Here is a 20,021-nt window from a genome sequence, read left to right as displayed (position 1 = left end):
TGTGTTCATTAATCAAAGTGTGAGTATAATATGGCACATCTGTTCTATTGTTAGCTAGTGCTGTGTACAGTAAATGTATGAAGATGATGGAAAGAACGTGAACTGAACTGTGGGGGGAAAAAATTGTAGAGTAAAGTCCTCTAATAAAAAAATCCTGCTTTCCTCTTTTAGAGCTAAATGACCTTAAGATGAGTGAGATAGAAGAAATGATGAGGTGAGACAATGAGATGTATATTTACATTCTTTAATTCAAATTCTCTCTGTACAGATACATTGGCTCGGAAAACAACCAACATATGAATGGAGGTAAGATCCATGGAAGAGTAGTCAAAGTGGGAACGTTAGTAGTATCTACATGGTCAGATAAGTATCTACACTTACAAATGTGTCTTTAGTTAAAAACATCCACATCCTGCTTTGGGTTGAGGAAAGGCCGGACCTCATTTCATTCTCCATGGTCTTACAGTAATATCTATAATGGATTAAGTCTTGAGCAGCTTTATCAACGGGATCATATTCCCCAAACAGGGAAGAGTGTGGCTTTTAAGAAACATCAAGGAGTAAAAACGGTGGGTTAACTGAGACCTATTCTTAGTACTAAGAGGAATGGCTGTGTATGTAAGTCTATCTCCCATGAGGTATTACACTTCTCAACTGGGAAAGAGATCTAGACAGAAGAGAAAAGTCTGTATTTTAATGATTCAATTACCACAATGAAATATGTACAACAATACAATGATAGAAATGAAATTGCCTCTAATGCTGCATTAATGGAACAGAGATATAGGTGTATCTTTAAATTTGTAAAAGCTACCAGAAAATAAACCTTTGACATTGTCCTAAAGGCATAGAGAGGAAGTTCCTGTGCTGAATTAGTTAAAATCAGAAAGCCTTGTTCTGTTACAAGCCTGGGGAGCACAACTACAAACTTACAGTGTTGAAGAACAAACATGCTGAGAAAAAAAAGACAAAGTATATAGTCCAATAGATGGAGTATTCCCACATGGATTCTCCAGCAGTGGTATTAGGTGAATGCATCTGTGTATTGTAAGGCTACATTTATACAAATATAAAATACAACAAAGCCATACAATTATAATTCTGAGGGGCTAAACTTATTATCGTCATAAAGATGTGTATCTGCAGTACAGGAACTATAACACAATGGTTACCACCATACATGATTGTGCAATAGACCTTTCATGCTATAAAACACATGTTTCCAATAGGGACCTGTCTTCTGACCATGCAGATATCATTAGTGGATTCTCTTTCTAGAAGTTGTCAAAGGGGAAGGATAATTAAGATAGAAAACAGCATGTACATAAATGCAGAGATGTAAAAAGCAGACACACATTTTAAAAGGACAAGTAAACAGTTTGTCCCGCACCTCAAAAAATAATACCCAGGATTACTCTGAGCACCACACCTCTCCTCCTCTTTGTTCTCCTCATCTCCCCCAATCCGTTCAAATTACCTCCTCTTGTTGGCATCAAGTCCCTCCTCCCCAACCTGAATTCATAACCCGCCTTCCCCCCCTGTTGGCAGGGCACTGGAACAACTCTGTATTCCTGGCCAGACTGGGGAGTTCGCTGGTGTCCAGAGGTAAATAAATGGGAAAGCCATTGCTGGGCAGGGATCAGACCAGACTGGTTGGATGGCAGCGGTAGGTGCAGTTGGAGAGGGGGTCGCGCTCAGCCCCCCCATCAGCACTCTGGGAGCAGCATCCCTCGCACGGAGACTCTGGAACACAGAGTGAGAGTGGGTGATGACCACACAGAAATCTGAAAACTCAGGACGCTTCTAACTACACTATAAATCTGCCTCTTATTAGCTTATTTCAAACAGTCCCCTATTGGGCATTAGACAAAGATTACATATCAAAGTGTTAATGAGTGAGACAGTGTAACTGATTGTGTTTGAGAAGTACGTAAGCCTGAGCCTAATACACTGTGAAAGGGACTGGTTATTCACTAACAACATACTGTACATAGCAACAAGACATACTGGGGATGAACAAAACAGTAAAGCTAAATTAAGTATTTTTTTGGAGGGGTGGGGCATTCACAATATCATGTCATGTCTCCAGTTATTCAATTATGTTTTGCTACACTTAGTCCTAACTTGTGTTGTGTGATGGAGGTTTGCCCCACTGACCAGTGGTGTGCTCTGTCTCTGTGGCCTCGGGCAGCAGCAGGTGGGCTCGGAGGGGGCTGGGCAGGGTGGTCTGGCTGGGGCCCTCCTGACTGGTGCCCAGCTGCAGACGCCTCATGTGACGCACCACTGCCGTGGCGTTAAACGCTTGCTGCAGGAGGGAACACATTCAAATCAGAATGTTTAAAAGTGATACATAATAACTGCCATAGAAAACTGTACTGACAATGACAGACAGCTGAATGCTGCAGGATTCTACTTATATACTATACAAAGCAAAAATGTCTTTGCATTTTTAAGAAGGCCAGGTGCACAGAAAAAGTAACTCACCCTCCACTTGCTCTTGGCAAAGTTCTTCTTGATCTGGGCACTGACAGACTCATGGATGTTCTTATCTAGAGCTGTGTCACCAGCGATCCTGAGGAACAGAGAAAGACATGAGGGGACAAGTTCAGCTGGTTGTCACAAGAACAGGTGAAAACTAGACAAAAGCACAAATGTAGTAGATTATGATAAAGGTGTGTTATGTGCATGCCTGTGTGTGTGTGAAGGAAAATATGGTGTACACTACCAGGGGTGCTGCAGAGCCTGGTCACATGTGTAGCGTATCCTGGGGTCCTTCTCCATCAAGTGAACTATGAAGTCTTTGGCTGAAAACAACACATGAACAGCCACACATTTACAACTCACATATTTCACCCAAAAACAATGCAATTTTTCTTAATTTACATGAGATATACAGTAACTAACAATGCTACTTACAGATGACAAAAAAAGGTAGCTAAAGTAGAAATAGACTAGCTCCCAGGTTACTACAGTACAAGAAGCTTCACTGCATCAGAAACACAGTCCAGACTGACAGTAAAAATAAAAACTGTCCACATGCCTTTGACCTGACTTCAGAAACTCCCTACAGGACTAAGAAATGGTGATCTCACAGGGCCTCAGTGATTGTTCTATGGCCAGTGAGTGTCTTATGGTTAATTCCATACACACTGACAGCTTGGCAGACACTCAAAGCATAACAAGCCCTAGAGCTAGGGAGTAATTTCCATTAATATGAAACTGCTGACAAGGGGAACTAATAATGGCAACATAATGTTATACATACTGTATTTCACTATGCTGTAGTGTCCAGGTTTTATTTCTCTCTCCAGGGACCAGAGAAAGGAGAGGATTACTGTACCTGAGTCAGAGATATCGTCCCAGTACGGAGAGTCAAACTCATAGTCAGCCTTCAGGATCTGCTCAAAGAGCTTGGCATCATTCTCGTCATAGAACGGAGGGTATCCACACAAACTGTGTCAGAATAAGAGCGTAAAGGCATCACAGGAGAGTTAGGAGACCTGTTGTAGTGCTTTCATACTTCAAAATGCATCCATGAAGTTATCATTGATCTGGTATGAGTTGATTGTTGAAAACAATGTAGTGGAAAGAAATATAACACAGAAATTATGTTTTAAGACTGGTAGGAGAAAGACTAAAGTTAAAGAGTCAGTCCAAGCCCATAACTCACAGGATGTATGCGATGACCCCGATAGACCAGCAGTCCACCGCCTTGCTGTAGGGTTTCTGGGCCAACACTTCAGGGGCTGCAAGACATCAGAGCAGTGTTTTCATCAGCATCATTACAAATGTAGTCTGACATGATCACTGTGTGTGCGCTTGTTCTCAAACACACTAAAATCATAGAAAACACATGCTCTTGACACATAGATAAAGGCACACACACACAGGCATACACTGATCAGTGCCAGTCCTCCTTACCCACGTATCCTGGTGTTCCGCAGGCTGTGGACATGACACTTCCAGATCCCTCAATCTTGGACAGGCCAAAGTCACTGATCATGATCTTAGAGTCCTCCTCCATACTGTCATACAGAAGGTTCTCCGGCTGGAAAAGACAGAGAAATCAATCAACTTTATTGTCACAAACATTTAACACACACACGCACACGCACACGCACACGCACACACACACACACACACACTGGGGAAATAATTAGTTATCCAAACTAATGATCAATCAGTTTACACTCTGCTGAACTGCCTGTAAACAAATTATAGTTAATTAATCTAATTTGCAGGCACTGCAGAATGCTTGGGGCAAAACACTAGCGTAGGAAACAAACATTTTGCAGTTTTCATGGTGGGGATACCTATCACTCATCCAGTCTTGTGACTATTCAGTCATTGGACAGAAACGAGAAGGTAAAGGACTCCATTGTTAAAGACTGAAATCTTGTCTTTCATGCCCTTTGTCCTTCCCTTACACCCAATCACGGACAGTTGTGATACAGCCTGGAATCGAACCTGGGTCTGTAGTGATGCCTCTAGCACTGAGATGCAGAGCCTTAGCAGCTGCGCCACTCTGGAGCCCCTAAATGCCCATCTAAATATCATCCTCACCACCTGACCCTTGACTCAGGCTCACCTTCAGGTCGCGGTGTACGATGCCCATGTCATGGAGGTATTTAACAGCATCCAGGATCTGCTGAATGAGCTTGCTGGCATCTTTCTCTGTGTAAAATCCCTTCTCCACAATCCTATCAAACAGCTCCCCACCAGACACCCTGGATAGAGAAGAAGAACGATTTTGATATACATATGGCCATCTAACTGCTACATATGGCCATCTACCTGCTATATATTGCCGTCTAACTGCTACAGGGTGGCGGCTGCCTACCTACAGACTTGATATCATTGGCCACTTTAACAAATGAAACACTAGTCACTTTAATAATGCCACTTCAAGAATGTTTTCATATCTCGCATTACTCATCTCATATGTATATAATGTATACTCTATCCGTCACTATCTATTCTTTACGAACTATTGCATCTTAGCCGCTCGGTCACTGCTCATCATATTGTATACTTACATATTCTTATCCCATTCCTTTAGTAGATTGTGTGTATTAGGTTTTGTTGTGGAATTTGTTAGATATTAGGTTTTGTTGTAGAATTGTTAGATATTACCTGTTAGACACTGCTGCACTGTCGGATCTAGAAGCATAAGCATTTCGAAACTCTCGCAATAACATCTGCTTACTGTGTGTATGTGACCAATAAAATTGGATTTGATTCGATTATATGTCGTCTAACTTCAAACTACTTTATCTATCTTCAACCTGGTATTAGCCTACATCACCACTAGGTGGAGGCATCACTTCTTCCTAGATGTACCCACCACTGCTCTATATGATTCAGCACTAACAACAAGCTAAAGCCCTGTCAAGCTGCCTCCCAAAGAGAGGAGGGAGAGAAAAAGAGGAAGAGTGAGAGAAAGAGTTAGAGAGAGGGGATTTTTATGTGTGCAAACCCCCAACTGTTCTTTGGTTAAATCTGACTGCCCTTACGGCAGTGTTGCTAAAGTGAACACAACATCCCTCTGTCATCACACCACCCACTGTTTTCAACAGCAAAAAAACCTCTCTCTCTCTCCCCCTTTCTCTCTGTCTCTAACTTGCTCCACACCTTCTGACATTTCAGGAAGAGAGATGGGTGGGAGAGAGCAAAGTTACTGTGTGAGGGCATATTCCCCAGTGGTTGTCAGTAGGCACGATGCTGTGAGTGTATGTCTGTATGCGTGTGGGAGGGGGGCTTCTCTTGAGATCAGTGAACAGAAAGGCCCCTGAGCTCAGAGAGTAATTAATGGAGAATGACACTGTGCGTGGGAGACAGCACAGGCAGGGAGCCTGAAACACACACACGCAAACACACATTGCAGAAGCATAATCCTGAAAGTTTTTAAACTGAAGGCTGCAGAGAGTGAGTTGTTTTAGGGACAGAAAGTGTTGACGTGGGTAGAATTGGAGAACAGAGATAGATAGCAGAAAGAAGGACAAAATAAAGACAGCAGGATGGTCACTCACAGCTGCATAATCAAGTAGAGGTGGGTTTTACTCTCAAAGATGTCCTCCAGGGAAACAATGTTGGCATGTTTTAACCTAGAGAGAGGGAGAGAACTTTAGAGTCATAGTCATGAACACCTGCTCTTACCATGACCTAGACTGACCAGGTGAATGCAGGTGAAAGCTATGATCCCTTATTGATGTCACATGTTAAATCCACTTCAAATCAGTGTAGATGAAGGGGAAGAGACAGGTTAAATAATGATTTTTAAGCCTTGAGACATGGATTGTGTACGTGTGCCATTCAGAGGGTGAATGGGCAAGACAAAAGATTTAAGTGCATTTGAATGAGGTATAGTAGTAGGTGCCAGTTTGTGTCAAGAATGTAAATGCTGCTGGGTTTTTCACGCTCAATAGTTTCCTGTGCGTATCAAGAATGGTCCACCTAGGGCTGTGGGGTCACAAAATTTAGTCAGCCGGTGATTGTCAAGCAAATAACTGTCGTCTCACGGTAATTGAGCGTTAATTAACATAAACACATTTAGCATCTCCTGGCTTCCACACATAGCATACAAGCAAGACACTGATGCAGACCTTTGGAACATCTACATTTTAATAAGTCTAATAAATCCATATAATATAGCCTACACCATCACAATAAATCCATTATTTAATTTAGACAGGTCTAAAGAAGCATGATATGAAGAAAATGTAGTCTATTTCAGAAGAAAAGAACAGCATACTCTGAGTTGTCCTTATGTTAGGTCCTGATGTGGCTATGCCAAATGGCTGTAGGCTACACTAGTCCATTTATCAGACAAGATTTGCTTTGAATTCCGTGGCATTATTTTATAGTATGAAGAATACAATTGAACAAAGCTGAATAAAATCTAAACATATTTGAGGGAGTGCGCACATGCAACTATTCTGTGTTGAGCGGTTAACAAATAAGTAGGTAGTCCTATATATGTAATTTTGAGTTTTAAAGTAACTTTAGTTGTTGTGCAAACATTGGGCTATATGTTAAGGTTGTACATTGTAAGGCTGCATGATGAGACAAATGATGATTTGAAAAAAGTTGCTTGAAAGGTATGAGCTCTGCTTTATTTTTTGCAGGCTGTACACACTTCAATAGTCTCTCATTCACAATTTAGAAAGCACTTGATAATGCCTCGAATTTCACAGCAGCATCCCCAATGTGGCCGTAATGCACCCTAAAAAAATGTGCAGCGTTGTTCCCTTCTTCCTGATTGCGGCGCAATCCGAAGCGCCTCTCACTCACATGGCTCTTCATCACGTGATCAGGTCTTTCTCACAGGCTACAAGTGAAGACAGACACATCAGGGATGCAACTGCGTGTGTCCTTATTCAATTCCCGAGGTGCATATTGAAGATATTGGAAGAACTGTCCACATTTACTTTTCATCAGCCAACAAGATGAATAGGCCTGACGAACAGCAATCTACTATCCCCCATAGTACAAAAGTTGACCAATTCTATTCTGTGCAAGAAATAAATATTCCAAACATAGTCTGGGACAGTTGTGGGGTGCAATAGATCCCAAATTAATACAATCACTAGCATCAAAAAATATTTTTTTACACAATGTGGCTGACCTAAGAGATGTTTAGCTTAAAATGTTGATAAACTATTAGGCTATTTCTTGACATTAGAAGCGCTGCAATGCGCACATGGCAGTAGGCTTTAAGCGCAAATGTGCCATTAACGGGAAAACACCATTATCAAAAGTGACTGCAAATGCAATTTTGCATGTAATGTTTTAATTATAAAGGTGCATTTATTTTTATGGTGAAAATGATCTTCCCCAAACTTGAAACTAACGTGTTGCTTATGTATGCCAGTTAGGCTCTAAACCCCTTGTAAAGCGTATTAATGTGCTTCATTTTAAGAAGTTATTTGGCCACTTCAGTTGTGATACAAACCTTCTAAAAACACATAGGCCTATGGGTTAGGCTACATGAGGTGTGTGACTATGATTCGAAAAAGTCGCCAAAAAAAAGGAAGTTTCTTATGCTGGGCATCATTTACAAGTGACAATATATAATTCACAAGTGATAGGATAATATTGACACCCATCAGACTGTTCTTGATTTAATCTTTTCTTTACATATACTAAATAATAAATGTGTGAAATTTGTTTTGATTTAGAATGGACCATTATCATGAAGCTGTCTCGAAACAGGGGCAGTGGGAAAAAGTATATGCACTTAAATAGCGAATGGAGGATGCTTTCCTTTGGTTCATTTTCATGCCAGCCAGGTAGTCCTGTTGTAAAGGTAAACAATGTGCCCAATATTAGGAAAGTTGAGAAATAAAATAGTAGGCCTAGTCTATAGAAAGCTGATGGGAACCTCCTTTTTTTAGTAGAGGCCATCACTCTTTTTTTCTCGTGCAATTGTATAGCCTATAGAAATGTTGCCCAACATGAGCTCATGGGCTCTCATTAAGTATTTGATTAGATTTTCCATAACATTTGCATTTATGTCAGTGATTAGAAGGACAATAGAGTGCTGAGTACCAGATAGTTAGCAAGTTTGGTAGGCTACTAATGACCAGCAGCAACATCAGAGCTTGGAGAAGCCTAATTACTGTGACTAAACGGTCACGTGGAATTTGACTGCCTTCATGACTCGTGACTGTCGGTGTGGCGGTAATAGGGTCACCACAACAGCCCTAGGTCCACCACCCAAAGGACATCTAACCAACTTGACAAAACTGTGGGATGAATTGGAATCGACATGGACCAGGATCCCTGTGGAACGCTTTCAATACCTTGTAGAGTCCATGCCCGACGAATCGAGGCTGTTCTGAGGGCAAAAGTGGGTGGTGCAACTCAATATTAGGAAGCTGTTCCTAATATTTTGTATACTCAGTCTACGTTACCATGAGAAATACAGAACTGTCTTTTTCTTGACACAGTGTGATTGTTAAAAATAGTATTTAAATTTTCTCTCAGATCATTTAGATCATTTTTGTATATAAATTAACTTCATAGGAGCACTATATGAAAAAGTTAAAAATATATATATTAAAAAGGTAATATTAGTTATCTGGAGCTAGAGTTTTATCAAGAGTGGTCAGACTGTGTGGTGGCACACAGCTCTCTAATTGGTTGAGCAGTGTATTCCGTCGGCCCTGAGAGTCGTTGGCGTGGTGACAGAACACTGGTGATTCACTGCTCTGGAGGCGGTTTTCTACCATCAGCCCCATGCTCGCCTACAAACACACACAATCTCTCAATCTCTCTTAGACACTCCTCACCTTACTGACACATCTTCTTCACTGCCATTTTTCTATCTTTGGTTTTAGCTCTGCAGGAGTGCAGAACCATTCATGGGGTAGAAAGCTAACAATGCTCTGACACAAGGCTGAGTCCTCCTATGACGACAAGCTCCTACTCTGTCTCTAGAGTCTCTCTCTCTCTACACCAAAGTAGCATGGCACAGCACAGGTAGAATACATTGCTTTCCCCTTAAACTACCGAAAACTCATCCATCTGTGTCACTAAATTTTGAGAAGACCTGCCCATAAAGAAGGATATTAGGTGAAGGCACTGCATCTCAGTGCAAGAGGCGTCACTGCAGTCCCTGGTTCGAATCCAGGATGCATCACATCTGGCCATGATTGGGAGTCCCATAGGGCGGCGCATAATTGGCCCAGCATCGTCCCGGTTTGGCCGGGGTAGGCCGTCAATGTAAATAGGAATTTGTTCTTAACTGACTTGCCTCGTTAAATAAAGGTTAAATGAAATAAAACATTTAAAAAGTGGCCTAAGTCTTCAGTATAGCAGCAACTGACACTCACAGGGAGAGCCAACATTAGTCATTCTTCCCATGGAATTTAAGCAGACGGGTAACTATTGGCCCATGTTGACTCCAATGATTCCCACAATTATGTCAAGTTGGCTGGATGTACTTTGGGTGGTGGACCATTTTTGACACACAAGTGAAAATGTGGAGTGTGATAAACCCAGCAGCGTAGCAGTTCTTGACACAAACCGGTGAATCTGGTACGCACTACCATACCCTGTTCAAAGGCACTTAAATATTTTGTTTTGCCCATTCACCCTTTGAATGAAACACATACACAATCCATGTCTCAAGGCTTAAAAATCTTTCTTTAACATGCCTCATCCCCTTCATCTACACTGATTCCTAATGTTTTGTCCACTCAGTGTATAGGAGTCGTATTGAGACTGACCAACAGATAGCCAGCCAATCAGAGAGACGAACAGCACCCCATTGATGACAGACACTTGTCACACTGACACAGCTCAGAGAGAGGCCAGATCAAACATGGAACCGCACCGCAGTATTAATCTAGTATCACGTGTGTAACTATGCCCTTTCTGAAACACTGTTGTCTGGGGAAAAACACAACACTTTGTCATTGGCAGTGATCCAACTGAGACAAGAGGGAGATTATAAAAGCCCTTTGATTTCATTATGGTCTCAGTAAAGTATGTTTTATTGAGTGGAGAGAGTGAGCGGAGGTAATGAATTGCTCCATACAGGGGCTGACTAATGGTTTCATGCAGAACTCTGGGGGATACAGTACAGTACACTATATTAGGCTACATCTCTTACACTAAAAGGGCATTATAATCATTTTCACAAAACATTATGAACACCTGCTCTTTCCATGACAGACTGACCAAGTGAAAGCTATGATCTCTCTCTCAGTACAATACAGTAAGGAAGGTTAGTGTCACAGCCCCTCTATAAAGGGTTCTCTCTCTCTCTCAATTGATAACTGTATCCACAACCCTTCACACTGATAGTAGCTACCCGCTGACTTCTACAATGATGTTAACTACATCCACAATCTTGATCACTGATGTTGTCTTCTAACCACCTCCTTGCTATCTGATGACACTATCGGTGACTAAGCAGCTCTGTCCTGGGGGCAGTAGTGACATCCTCTAACACTACTCAAAGAAATGTTGGCTTATTTGTACTTTTAGTAGTTTAAACTACGGTCTATGTATGTCTCTTTCTTTCTCTTTCTGTCTCTCTCTCTTTTTGTCTCACTCTCTCCCTCTCGAACCCCAATCCTCACCTCTAGAAGGATCCCTATATATTCACTAGGCCTATGTGTCTCCTGTAACCCAGGCAACAAGAGCACTATAAATAGCTTAGGCCCCTCTAGTTCCGTTGTTTCCGGTTTGGTACGTAATTCCCCTGTTTTAAAGTGAGGTATTTTAACCAGACTGTCATTACCACAATTGTAGTCACTATCTGACTCAGAGTTAAATCTCCTCCTCCCCTAAAATCGATGAGCAACATGTGGGTGTGTGTGTGTGTGTGTGTCACTCACTTGTGTAGGACAGCAATCTCGTTCTCAATGCTGTTCTCTTTGCCCTCCAGGGCTTTCTTGGGGATGCATTTGATGGCCACCAGTTTCTGGGTCCTCTTCTCTTCTGCTAGGACCACCTCGGAGAAAGCCCCCCTGAAACAAAAACAAGACAGGTCAGCCAAAGACAACACAAACTGCCAATCACATGTATTTTCATCTGCAATCATTTTTATTAGTAACCCAGGACAAACACTCCAAAAGAGCAAGCAGAGGTACTGTAACAATGGCAAGGAAAAACTCCTTATTAAAGTTTATGAACCAGAAGCAACTCTACAGGGGTAGCTCACTTAATTTTGGAACATTCTAGATTTTATGAAGTGGCCTACATCAAACAAGTTTCAATTTTAGTTTTATTTATTTATCCTCTAAACGAATACTGAGGAAACTGGACTTTGGACTGGGAGCATATGGGTTGGCTTATTTCCTCAAGTGTTGTAACTTGCGTAAATGTCTGAGGACGTATGTGTGCATGTGCGTGGTTTGTGTACATATGTGTGTGTTATGCAGTGGTAACAGTCCCCAGCCTCACTCAGTCTTATCTCTCTCTAGGTTGCTGGTAGCTGTTTGCAGGACATGGACATGGCTGAGCCTTAAGCCTCAGAGGGCAGGTTTTATACAAACATAATCTACAGTAAGACAAGGCATGGCACGATGGCACCATGCCAGGGTCTCAGAGAAAACTCTGCGTAACAAAATGGTGGAAGCCTCTTCTTCACTAATGGCAAGCCGTAGGTGCAATACACAGTCAGAGAATAAAAATGTTTTACTAAAATGACATGAAATTTGACTTTTCCAATACAGGTGATCAAATCCCAAAGGCCAGCCATATATTGGGCTTTGGATAATGATGACGCATGCTCTCAGGCACACCTGAGATGGAACTGAGGGGTTATTGTGGTCAGCCTGCTCCATCTGATTCTAACTTCCTGGAATTAAAGTAGGACATAATGGCTGTTGGACAACACATGTTATTGTTTGTGTGTTTGGTACACATGGGCACAGGTGTTACACGTAACAACAACAAAGGATGTGTTAGATTTGTGTTTTGACCCTCGGGACTGGTTCATTCATTTGAAAGGACAGAAAGAAAAAATAACGTTTGCATGCTATTTATAACCCTGCAGAACAGCATCAAACGCTTAACATTCAGGAGTCAAGCCAATCACTGACCTTAAACCACAATGGGAATGATTGTGCTCACCGGGTTATTTCAGTAGAAACACACCAACAACTTGCAGGAAAACAAAAGAGACAAATCTTCTATAAATTGTCAATTTGACGAAACCGGGTTTTCAATGGTAATTCATCAATGTCGTGCAAAATCTTGAATTTGGTATATGGTTGTTGTTATTGAGTCTTCTTCCTGCTCTTGCTAAGACAAAGTGTAAACATATTATCTCATCTAAATCACTGTGGAAACGGAACGTTTTAGTATTCTTCTGATTCACTCAATAGAAGCATGTTTCTTGTCTCAACCCAGCTACGACCCAAGGGGACTGACCACCAGTAGCGGTGTCTGGGTAAAATGACTGAAGAAGCCAAGCCAGAAAAGAAAGCCAGATTACAACCTATGTGTCACGTTCCTGACCTATTTATGTTAGTTGTTATGTGTGTTAGTTGGTCAGGACGTGAGGTTGGGTGGGCATTCTATGTTTTCTGTTTCTGTGTTGGTTTTGGGTTGCCTGGTATGGCTCTTAATTAGAGGCAGGTGTTTGGCGTTCCTCTAATTAAGAGTCATATTTAGGTAGGCGTTGTCACAGTGTTCGTTGTGGGTGATTGTCTTCCGTGTATGTCGTTGCACCACAGGGGACTGTTTTCGGTTTGTTTTGTTCATCGTTGTTTTTGTGTAGCCTGTTTTCTCTATTCGTGCGTTCTTCTTGTTTCATGTAAGTTCGTCGTCTAGGTCTGTCTACACCGTTTGTTGTTTTGTTAGTTTATTCAAGTTCGTGTTTTTTCGTTAATAAATATGTGTTCAAACTCCACTGCGCCTTGGTTCGATCAATACTCCTCCTTTTCGACCGAAGAGAAGGAGGACTACCGTTACACTATGTGTTGTGATAATTGCGTTGTTTGCTCTATAACCTGTTAGTTCATATCCCTTGCCACCGTCATATATAGGTCTAAGGCCGAGACAATAAGAAGGCACGGTGGCAGAATAAATTCAATCGCACCTTTGTTTCATCACAAAACTGGAGAGCAACATCTGTCCGGTGAAGTCCACAAAAAAACAGTTACATGACCTACAGCAGGGATCATCAACTATATAGATTCAGCCGCGGGACGATTTTTTGTTGAGTGGATGGTCAGGGGACCGGGAACATAATTATAAATAATTTGTAGACAGCAAATTGACCGTAGAAATCCCAAACAGATATAATGCTTGACTAAAACATAATAATTTCAAACCTTGCTTACATTTGTATACGATCACGTGTCTCTCTATTATGTGTGGGAATCCTTGGAAATAGATTTCTTAAATTAAATCACTTGGAGCTGATTTCCTGGCGTTTTTACAGTCTTTAATGTACTACAATGAAAAAAAAACATTTTTTGGGGGGGGTTGGTCAGAAAACTTCGGGGGTCAAATGAGACCCCCGCGGGCCAAATTCGGCCGTCAGTTGGGTAACCCTGACCTACAGCATGGTCAAGCAAGTTAATGTTTTCAACATTTTCAGACTACTAAACTAAACTATTGATTTAGAGACACGGAGAGTTACCACAAGTCGCAAAGAAAACAGGAGCTGCGTACATTATTACAGCACCAATTAAACTTCAATTGTTCAAAATAATAAAATCACCTATGCTTAGAGTGAGAACTAAGATACCAAAAACAATTTAGACTAATCAACGTGAGCTAAATATGATCTCTCTGTGTGTGTGTGTGTGTGTGTGTGTGTGTGTGTGTGTGTGTGTGTGTGTGTGTGTGTGTGTGTGTGTGTGTGTGTGTGTGTGTGTGTGTGTGTGTGTGTGTGTGTGTGTGTGTGTGTGTGTGTGTGTTGCGTGTGTGTGTGTGTGTGTTGCGTGTGTGTGTGTGTGTGTTGTGTGTGTGTGTAAGTTTTTTTTTTTAAGTAGTCTCACCCAGAAACGCCAATGCCATCCTCCTCTCTTTCATGACTCTGTCATACAGTACACGCTTTAAGTATTTGTTGTCCTAGGCTACCTGGCTAAAATTCTAGCTCACTAGCCTAACTTCCTTTCATGCGCAATGATGCACTTGGCCAGCTAGTAAACATTATCATACCACATCTAGCTACATTTTGAACTTCCATCCTCTCAGGTCAGGGGCACAATGTATGCATTTATGGTTAGATCAGAATCACTGTTTTAATCATTGGCCAGTAAATAGAATTAAGTAAAACCACAAGTCCAAATCCCTTTCTCCATCCATGGCTAATTTAGGAATGGGACGATTTTAGATAGCTAGCCACTGGAGGACAACGACACGATGAGATGCAACAATTCAAGTTTTTTTTAAATCTGTAAATGACCTTTGGCTTGTGATTGGTGTGAAGCCAAATCCAAACTGGCTTCCCTTGACACTTTTGTTTTTGGTGCGCCAGGACCATTCACAGTTGAGCTCACTCAGTTTAGCTCAACGGTGATTGGCTATTATTATTATTTTTTATTATCAAGAGAAGCCAAATGTTTGCTGGCTTCCCTTGCAATCAATGCTACGGGCAGCAACAATGTCATACTCTTTTTGACCAGACAGAATCAGATAGATGGCCTACACATCCTGAGACAGATGAGTGCTGTTTCACTCGGATGCTTTCTCTGGTGAGATACATTCAGCCTCTTGATAATTAAAGGAAAATTGTGAAACACAAAGAGACTAAATATATTTTTAAAAGAATCTTGGGGGAAACATGGCTTCCCTTTGCCTCCATGAATACACCCACTGCTGGCCACAGTTCACCATTAGGAAACATGGCTCTATACTGGTCATTGTGACTCTGGGCCCAAATCCAGCCCTGCAGCAGAGGGTGGGGAGTCACCAGTTCAAATTCCACTCTAGAATCTGTAGCAAATGCAATTCTGAACTCTGAAGCTGCCTCCAGAAAGACCAGACTAGAAATGGCAGAGAGTGCAATGGACCCATGATAATAACAATGATGGATGATGATGGTGATAATGATGATCTCATAAGCTTGCAAGTCTGTTTCAGGATTAGCTTGCTCTATTGTCAGGGTATATTCAAACATGACAGTACCACATCCTCTCACGTGCCAATGTGTCCTGTTTTCACAGACCTGCTGTGTTTACACAGAAGATACGTGATAACAGACAGTAAGCATGCTCTACAGTACATTTAGATGTTTGACTGATAATGATGCCTTATAAAACATCTTGGAGGCTTTAAATCACCTCCAGTTTTTTTCATAACAAACAACATAAATCCTTTTGACTAATGCGGAAACAATCCCCTTGACATCTTGAGGGATGTTAAGAAAATATACTATGCAGTCTTATTAATATTTATTAGGAACAGGGCGAGTGGTTTTGGTTCAGTGACGTGCTGTGCTGTGGGTTTTGGCTGGGATGGAGCAGAGCCGGGGGGTGGGTGTTTACTGAGCTGATCCTAACAGGATGTTCCTATCATCACCAAGAGACACAGGTAGGGGAAGACGCCTGGCCCTGACACTATCCAACACCAAACAGTCCCAACATACTACTAATACCAGTAGAGAGAGCCTCCTCTAAGATACACTCACATAGACACTATCCAAACACACACCTATCGCAACAGTACACAGCTTAGACACTATCCAAACACACACCTATCGCAACAGTACACAGCTTAGACACTATCCAAACACACACCTAGCGCAACAGTACACAGCTTAGACACTATCCAAACACACAGCTATCGCAACAGTACACAGCTTAGACACTATCCAAACACACAGCTATCGCAACAGTACACAGCTTAGACACTATCCAAACACACAGCTATCGCAACAGTACACAGCTTAGACACTATCCAAACACACAGCTATCGCAACAGTACACAGCTTAGACACTATCCAAACACACAGCTATCGCAACAGTACACAGCTTAGACACTATCCAAACACACAGCTATCGCAACAGTACACAGCTTAGACACTATCCAAACACACAGCTATCGCAACAGTACACAGCTTAGACACTATCCAAACACCCTCCTATCGCAACCGTACACAGCTTTGTGCTCTTCAATACAGACTATCATACTACACTCTTGAAGAACCGTTTTTGGTTCCAGGTAGAACCCTTCTGGGTTCCATGTAAAACCCTTTCCACAGAGGGTTCTACATGGAACTCAAAATAATTCTACCTGGAACCAAAAATGGTTCTACCTGGAACCAGAAACAGTTCTCGTATGAGGACAGCCGAATAAACTTTTTGGAACCCTTTTTCTAAGAGTGTAGTCAAACAGTCCAAACAGTCAACTATACTAATAATAATACCAAAAGGTTTAGTATTTAAGTCAATCAACAGTTAAAACAGCCAATTGTTCACATAGTCAAGCATCCTAGCAGAAAGTTATTTTAACAGCCAACTGTCCCTTAACAGTCCATCTCTTAAATCAACATTTTGCTTCAGAGCTTCTTAAGACAGTCTGTCACTATGCTGACAGTCTAGTGTCCCAACGGAGTCTTCAGAGCTTCTTAAGACAGTCTGTCACTATGCTGACAGTCTAGTGTCCCAACGGAGCCTTAAGATCCTCACTGTTTGAATCAAAGGCTTTCATAAGCATTGCCAAATTCATTCTGTGGCAAGGCAGGGTCTCTAAGGGAGAGAGTTAAAAATATACTAAGGGCCAGTGAAAAGTGTGTATGATTGTCTTCTGAAACTTTTACAATTGGATTACAAATAACTTTTACAATTGGATTACAAATAACTTTTACAATTGGATTTCCTCTAAAACAAGTTGACTCAATACAGGTTGATTGTCTTTGTCTTGTAGACACAGAGGACAAAGTTCAAGCTTTTTTCTATAAATCTAAGTGCACTATATCTAACCCATAGACTTGGAGAGTATTTACTGTATACACTAGTCCCAGGCAGGCAGCACCCAGGATATGACTTCTAGAGAACAGCATGTAGGCTAGCTGCAGACACAGTGGCCATACTGCTGCCTCAGGCTTCAGGCCTCACTGCTCAGGCACCTCCGAGACACAATTACAGTAGAAATCCAATCAGCTCTCCATCTGCACCAGGCTGGCAGGCCTGGATGAGTGTAGCCACAGGACACTGACACACATCCTGCTGTACGCATTGGGCTAGCACCAGTCCTCTCGTACACCACACATACTGTAATGCAAGGAGCTAGCGCATAGGTCTACACCACATACACACTACCAGCTCTAATGCACACAGTGTATCCTACGATATACAGCCATGATACAGTGCATGTATAATTCATCGCTTCACACTCCTTATGCAAACTGTATATAAGCTACATGTAAACTATAGCATACTGTTTGTAAAGGCTATGGTCTGTATGCAAACTACAGGTTCAGGAGGACTGACTAGTGTTATCAGAGAGTTGCAGAGTATGTTGTTCACAAGTCATCACGCAGTCATGATGTCATACAAGACCTTATTATCTACCAATAAAACTTTATTATGCACCAATGCAACTTTATTATGCACCAATAAAACAAGGTGAATCAAGCAGACATACACTAAAACACTATGTACTGGCCAGAAAGTGCACAGAGCTTTGTTATTGCCAAACCGGGGAAGTTAAAACACTTGTCCTATCTGATCTTACAACACATTAACGCTGACAAGCGAAGGGTATCTGCTCTATATGAAACAAAAAACAAACATTGGAATAATCGAGCCATTAAATCTCTGGCAGTGGAAGATTGTTAGAACATTTTCCCCATCTGCAAATAGCGCTTAAAATAAAGACTTGGTGTTGCTTAGATTCCATTGCTAATAGCAACCCCCTGTGAGTGTGGTTCGCTCTCTCTCTGCCTCATATTTTAATGACTTTGCTGTGCATCAAAGGAATTCAAAGCTTAACACACTCTCCCACACACAAGCGCACAAAAAAAGGTGTACACACACACAAACACACATACAGGCAAACACCCATCCACACACACTCATTAGAGTGTTGTCGTGTGGCAGAAATAAAGGTCATATAAAGCAGTACCAGGCTAAAATGAAAGCAGTCTCTGCTGGTGTGTAAGATTCTGGGAAGCAAACACAGAGCTCCCCCATAGTGAGGCAAACTGAGATAGGAATACACCATCTTGGGCCTTTGCTCTTATTTCCTGCCTGCTGAACATGGGCCTGGTGTTTTCTGGACCATGCAACAACTGAGCCATCTGTACCACTTAGACTCTTGGTCAAGCAGGTAGGAAACAAGAACATATGAGCCAAATGAAGCAAGGCGAAGGAAAGGTCAGCTCTCTCTACTTTGAATAAAAAACGAGTGATGAAATCCTTCATTCCTCTTTTCAACACCCTTAACAATGCTATGATATGACCGTTTGAGATCTTGCCTAAAAGCCATTGATAGTGCGTGTCAAAAAACAACTCAAAGAGCACACTGGCAAAATGTTGGACCATTTGCGTGCAAAATGACAGCCGTGACTACAAACGCTTCTTTAAGAGAACCCTGATAGAGCTGTGTCTAACAGCATGAGTAACAGCATATAGTGTGAATGACACTTTTCTCTGTGTATTGCTAATCCCCCTCAGGGTCACTCAGATGGCTCTCAGCTAGCCCGGGGAGCCAGTCTGTTCTTGCATAAGCCAGTGACGACAGAGCAGCAACCCACTGTCTGGCACCCCTGCTATAGCCCTACTGATGTGGACATTCCAAACTTCCCTCATCATCTTTGATAACATGCAAACCTGCCTGATGGAAACAATGGTCCCGGTGAGCTCATTAAAGAGACCACTCTCATTCCCCTGCTTTCTCTCCTCCCTACAATCCTCTCATCCCTCGATCCTATCCTCTGCCGCTCTGCAAGACTGATCAAAGGAGCTACATCTCCTCCCTGCTCTCTCACACGCTCTCTCCCCTTGACATCTCTATCTTCTTTCCCTCTCCTGATCTCTTTCTTCCATCTCTTTCGCTCTCACATTAATTTTCTCTGTTTTTTCATCCCTCCATCCTATCCTCCTCCTTTTCTCAATTGAAAGCAAGAAGAAGAAAAGAAGAGAAGAAAGCAACAGCATGAAGCCCAAGCCTCTGCTATGCACTGTACATTCCACAAGCATTGCATTTTCCCCTCTTAGCTGTGTAACCAAAAACCTAAGTTGCATTGTGATTTGACAAAAGCAATGACTGTACAGCCCCTCCCTAGAACATAGCACAAAACATTGCAGGAAAATTCTTGAAAATTTGTTGAAGTTACATAAAAACAATTTTCTGACAATTAGAGGAGTTTAGAAAAAAGTAACAATGCACATAAACAAATTATATCATCTATGACAACTGATTACAGACTGGTATTACTGTGACGACAGCAGGCCTGGCCAGAAAAGGGAGGACAACCCCTCATATCCCTCACTCTCCTTTTCTCTGAATCCCCTTCCACCCCTCATTCTCCATTTTTACTCCCTATCCCCTTATGATAGTGTTTCCATGTCCACTAATATTCCCCTCTGTCCTCTCTTTCCTACTATTAC

The 20,021-nt window shown here is 41.8% G+C and overlaps 1 protein-coding gene across 2 annotated transcripts in view; it reads right to left on the bottom strand.

Moving 5' to 3' along the window:
• Positions 1-230: 230 nt before the first annotated feature.
• LOC129851008 (calcium/calmodulin-dependent protein kinase type 1-like) overlaps positions 231-20,021 on the bottom strand; it is a 73,853-nt gene continuing 54,062 nt past the window's right edge. For both annotated transcript variants that reach the window (XM_055917152.1, XM_055917153.1), the window contains exons 3-12: positions 11,346-11,477; positions 6,030-6,104; positions 4,589-4,727; positions 3,922-4,048; positions 3,671-3,746; positions 3,341-3,453; positions 2,726-2,804; positions 2,485-2,572; positions 2,158-2,305; positions 231-1,743 (exon numbers count right to left, since the gene is read on the bottom strand). In XM_055917152.1, coding sequence (XP_055773127.1) covers positions 1,640-1,743; positions 2,158-2,305; positions 2,485-2,572; positions 2,726-2,804; positions 3,341-3,453; positions 3,671-3,746; positions 3,922-4,048; positions 4,589-4,727; positions 6,030-6,104; positions 11,346-11,477 — 1,081 coding nt within the window. In that variant the 3' untranslated portion in view covers positions 231-1,639. The remainder of the gene's footprint in view (positions 1,744-2,157; positions 2,306-2,484; positions 2,573-2,725; positions 2,805-3,340; positions 3,454-3,670; positions 3,747-3,921; positions 4,049-4,588; positions 4,728-6,029; positions 6,105-11,345; positions 11,478-20,021) is intronic.

Source organism: Salvelinus fontinalis, chromosome 3, assembly GCF_029448725.1.
Source record: "Salvelinus fontinalis isolate EN_2023a chromosome 3, ASM2944872v1, whole genome shotgun sequence".
Classification (NCBI taxonomy): Eukaryota; Metazoa; Chordata; class Actinopteri; order Salmoniformes; family Salmonidae; genus Salvelinus; species Salvelinus fontinalis.
The sequence above is the reverse complement of the archived record's forward strand: the minus strand, read 5'-3'. Positions and strand labels throughout refer to the sequence as shown.